The sequence below is a fragment of the Cherax quadricarinatus genome, chromosome 16, assembly GCF_038502225.1.
Source record: "Cherax quadricarinatus isolate ZL_2023a chromosome 16, ASM3850222v1, whole genome shotgun sequence".
In the NCBI taxonomy this organism is placed as follows: domain Eukaryota; kingdom Metazoa; phylum Arthropoda; class Malacostraca; order Decapoda; family Parastacidae; genus Cherax; species Cherax quadricarinatus.
The window spans coordinates 12,904,833-12,909,832 of record NC_091307.1 but is presented as its reverse complement, the minus strand read 5'-3'; the positions used below and the strand labels follow the sequence as shown (position 1 = coordinate 12,909,832).

The following is a 5,000-nucleotide window of genomic DNA, read 5'->3' as shown; positions in this document are numbered from 1 at the left end:
GATGAACCAGCAAGATTGGACCTTGTGTTCACCCTGGGCAGCTCAGACATTGAGGACATCACGTATGAGAGTCCCCTAGGAGCTAGCAACCACGTGGTTCTGTGCTTTGAATACATAGTAGAGCTGCAAGTGGAGAGAATAACAGGAGATGAATGGGAAAAGCCTGACTATAAAAGAGGGGACTACATAGGGTTGAAGAACTTCCTGCGGGAGGTCCAGTGGGACAGAGAACTGGCAGGAAAGCCAGTAAATGAAATGATGGAATATGTAACAACAAAATGCAAGGAGGCAGTGGAAAGGTTTATTGCCAAGGGCAACAGTAACAACGGGAAGACCAGAACAAGCCCCTGGTTTACCCGACGGTGTAAGGAGGCAAAAGCAAAGTGCTATAGAGAATGGAAAAAGTACAGAAGGCAGAGAACACACGAAAATAGGGAGATCAGTCGCAGAGCCAGGAATTAGTACGCACAGGTAAGGAGGGAGGCCCAGCGACAGTATGAAAATGACATAGCATCGAGAATCAAGACTGACCCGAAACTGTTGTATAGCCACATCAGGAGGAAGACAACAGTCAAAGACCAGGTGATCAGATTAAGGACAGAAGGTGGAGAACTCACAAGAAATGATCAGGAGGTATGTGAGGAGCTGAACAGGAGATTTAAGGAAGTTTTTACAGTAGAGACAGGAAGGGCTGTGGGAAGACAGCACAGAAGGGAACATCAAGAGGGAATATACGAACAACTAAGGAGGTGAAGAAGCTGTTAAGTGACCTTGACACCTCAAAGGCGATGGGACCGGACAACATCTCCCCATGGGTCCTTAGAGAAGGAGCAGAGATGCTGTGCGTGCCTCTAACCACAATCTTCAACACATCCCTTGAAACTGGGCAACTACCTGAGAAATGGAAGACAGCTAATGTAGTCCCCATATTTAAGAAAGGAAACAGAAACGAGGCACTAAACTACAGACCTGTGTCTCTGACATGTATTGTGTGCAAAGTCATGGAGAAGATTATCAGGAGGAGAGTGGTCGAACACCTGGAAAGGAACAAGATTATAAATGAAAACCAGCATGGGTTCATGGAAGGCAAATCTTGTATCACAAACCTCCTGGAGTTTTATGACAAGGTAACAGAAGTAAGACACGAGAGAGAGGGGTGGGTAGATTGCGTTTTCCTAGACTGCAGGAAGGCCTTTGACACAGTTCCCCACAAGAGATTAGTGCAGAAGCTGGAGGATCAGGCACATATAAAAGGGAGGGCACTGCAATGGATAAGGGAATACCTGACAGGGAGGCAGCAACGAGTCATGGTACGTGAAGAGGTATCACAGTGGGCGCCTGTTACGAGCGGAGTCCCAAAGGGGTCAATTCTAGGACAAGTGCTATTTTTGTTATATATGTGAACGACATGATCGAAGGAATAGACACTGAAGTGTCCCTGTTCGCAGATGACGTGAAGTTGATGAGAAGAATTAAATCGGACGAGGATGAGGCAGGACTGCAAAGAGACCTGGACAGGCTGGACATGTGGTCCAGTAACTGGCTTCTCGAATTCAATCCAGCCAAATGCAAAGTCATGAAGATTGGTGAGGGGCAAAGAAGACCGCAGACAGAGTATAGGCTAGGTGGACAAAGACTACAGACCTCACTCAGGGAGAAAGACCTTGGGGTGACCATAACACCGAGCACATCACCGGAGGCACACATCAACCAAATAACCGCTGCAGCATACGGGCGCCTGGCAAACTTGAGAATAGCGTTCCGATACCTTAATAAGGAATCGTTCAAGACACTGTACACTGTGTATGTTAGGCCCATACTGGAGTATGCAGCACCAGTCTGGAACCCACACCTGGTCAAGCACGTCAAGAAGTTAGAGAAAGTACAAAGGTTAGCAACAAGGCTAGTCCCAGAGCTCAAGGGAATGTCGTACGAGGAAAGGTTAAGGGAAATCGGACTGACGACACTGGAGGACAGAAGGGTCAGGGGAGACATGATAACGACATACAAGATACTGCGGGGAATAGACAAGGTGGACAGAGATAGGATGTTCCAGAGAGGGGACACAGGGACAAGGGGTCACAACTGGAAGCTGAAGACTCAGACGAGTCACAGGGACGTTAGGAAGTATTTCTTCAGTCATAGAGTTGTCAATAAGTGGAATAGCCTAGCAAGTGAAGTAGTGGAGGCAGGAACCATACATAGTTTTAAGAAGAGGTATGACAAAGCTCAGGAAGCAGAGAGAGAGAGGATCCAGTAGCGATCAGTGAAGAGGCGGGGCCAGGAGCTGAGTCTCGACCCCTGCAACCACAATTAGGTGAGTACACACACACACACATACACACACCTAGTAGCGACCAGTGAAGAGGCGGGGCCAGGAGCTTGGACTCGACCCCTGCAACCTCAACTAGGTGAGTACAACTAGGTGAGTACACACACACGCATGCACATACAACAGGCCTAGTGTCTAATCGACATGTGCCTAGGACCAAATGGTAACTAACATACAGTTGAAAAGTGAATTAAAAAAAATGACTAACATATACTGTGAATGTAATGGTTATAATACCATAATTTTAAAAAGGTTGGAGGGGTAAGCCAGCGGAAGGCCTCGGTCAGATGACCAAAAGGTCCAGGTGCGGGTCATCATATGACTAAGACCCCGCGTCAGGAAACACTTGTCCTGTTTCCTGACAAACCTTACCTAACTTAACCTGCCTGGAGGGTGCTCCGGGGATCAACGCCCCAGCGGCCCAATCCTTGGCCACATACTGTGAAGGTATTTTCCCGTGCTGGTCAATTCTGGTTGCCCCATATTTAAATTGCATTCACAAAAACGTTGCGCTATATAAAGGAGCTTCATAAATAAGTTTATTGTACTGATTAACAAGTTCGGTGATCTAGACGACTCTCACCTGGAGAGATGTGACTCGTTCTCCTGAGGGAAAGTACCTTGATATTATCATGAGAGAGACTCCTGAGACAACAACAAAACGGAGAAGTCTCTTGTACCATTAGGAAGAGGGAGAAGATTTGTCTCCCAGCGATAATAATCATTTCTCCTACAGATAAAAAAATAGAATGTAACTCATGTTGGTAACACAACATTGGTAACGGAACATATCCTAGACCTGGATAAACAAGTCACGTGCGCTTAAAAAATCACTATAATATCTTTGCGACTTTTGTGGTGAGTGAGAGAGAGAGAGAGAGAGAGAAAATGTGCTCTACCTAGTTAATGAAGAAGGAGTAAAGGGTGTTGTGGCTTCTAGCGTCGTTAAACGCGAGTGAAAGATGTCGTTACTTCTTACCTCATTAAGCTTTAAGGAGCGAAGGATGTTGGCTCTTTAACTTATTTAACGCAAAGGAGCGAAAGATGTTATGGTTTCTTATTTTCGTTAAACGTGAAAGAGTGAAGGATTCTGACTGTTTACCTCGTTGGTCTTGAAGGAGCGAAGGTTGTTGAATCTTTACCTCGATCGTGAAGGAGCAAAGGATGGTATGATTTCTTACCTCTTCAAACATGAGGGCGGTAAGGATGTTGTGGCTTCTGATTTCGTTAATCACGAGAGAACTAAGAATAATGTGGCTTCTTCATTAAACATGAGGGAGCTAAGAAGAATGTGGCTTCATTAAACATGAGGGAACTAAGTTTGATGTGGCTTCTTACCTCGTTAAACGTGAGGGAGAGAAGGAGGCCGGGTTGTCTTGGTCGCTGAAGACAGGAGAGGTTCCTCGCAGCATCCACAGACGGAACACCAAGATACTCGCACCCTGTGATTACAAGAAACAAGTAATGTCTTACCACGCAGTATAACCACACAGAGAATGCTAGCATCGTAAGTGCTAGCATCGTAAGTGTGAGTGCTAGCATCATGAGTACTAGCATCGTGAGTGCTAGCATCATGAGTGCTAGCATCACGAGTGCTAGCATCATGAGTGCTAGCATCGTAAGTGCTGGCATCGTAAGTGCTAGCATGAGTGCTAGCATCATGAGTACTAGCATCGTAAGTGCTAACATGATGAGTGCTAGCATCATGAGTGCTAGTATCGTAAGTGCTAGCATCATGAGTACTAGCATCGTGAGTGATAGCATCATGAGTGCTAGCATCGTAAATGCTTTAATTATGAGCGCTAGCATGAGTGCTAGCATCATGAGTATTAGCATCGTAAGTGCTAACATGATGAGTGCTAGCACCATGAGTGCTAGCATGTGAGTGCTAGCATCATGAGTGCTAGCATCGTAAGTGCTTTCATTATGAGCGCTAGCATCATGAGTGCTAGCATGTGAGTGCTAGCATCGTAAGTGCTAGCGTCATGAGTGCTAGCATGTGAGTGCTAGCAGCGTGAGTGCTAGCCTCGTAAGTACTAGCACTCATGATGCTAGGACTTACGTGAGTGCTAGCATCATGAGTGCTAGCATCGTAAGTGCTAGCATCATGAGTGCTAGCATCATGAGTACTAGCATCATGAGTGCTAGCATCATGAGTACTAGCATCGTGAGTGCTAGCATCATGAGTGCTAGCATCGTAAGTGCTAGCATCATGAGTGCTAGCATCATGAGTGCTAGCATCATGAGTGCTAGCATCATGAGTACTAGCATCGTGAGTGCTAGCATCATGAGTGCTAGCATCGTGAGTGCTAGCATCGTGAGTGCTAGCATCATGAGTGCTAGCATCGTGAGTGCTAGCATCATGAGTGCTAGCATCGTGAGTGCTAGCATCATGAGTACTAGCATCGTGAGTGCTAGCATCGTGAGTGCTAGCATCGTGAGTGCTAGCATCATGAGTGCTAGCATCATGAGTACTAGCATCGTGAGTGCTAGCATCGTGAGTGCTAGCATCGTGAGTGCTAGCATCGTGAGTGCTAGCATCATGAGTGCTAGCATCGTGAGTGCTAGCATCATGAGTGCTAGCATCATGAGTGCTAGCATCGTGAGTGCTAGCATCATGAGTACTAGCATCGTGAGTGCTAGCATCGTGAGTGCTAGCATCGTGAGT

The 5,000-nt window shown here is 46.4% G+C and overlaps 1 protein-coding gene across 1 annotated transcript in view; it reads right to left on the bottom strand.

Moving 5' to 3' along the window:
* The window catches only part of LOC128688792 (protein O-mannosyl-transferase TMTC1), a 669,456-nt gene that overhangs the window by 95,322 nt on the left and 569,134 nt on the right, over positions 1 to 5,000 (bottom strand). Inside the window, exon 7 of the mRNA XM_070085424.1 lies at positions 3,671 to 3,774. Within this exon, the coding sequence (XP_069941525.1) occupies positions 3,671 to 3,774 (104 nt within the window). The remainder of the gene's footprint in view (positions 1 to 3,670; positions 3,775 to 5,000) is intronic.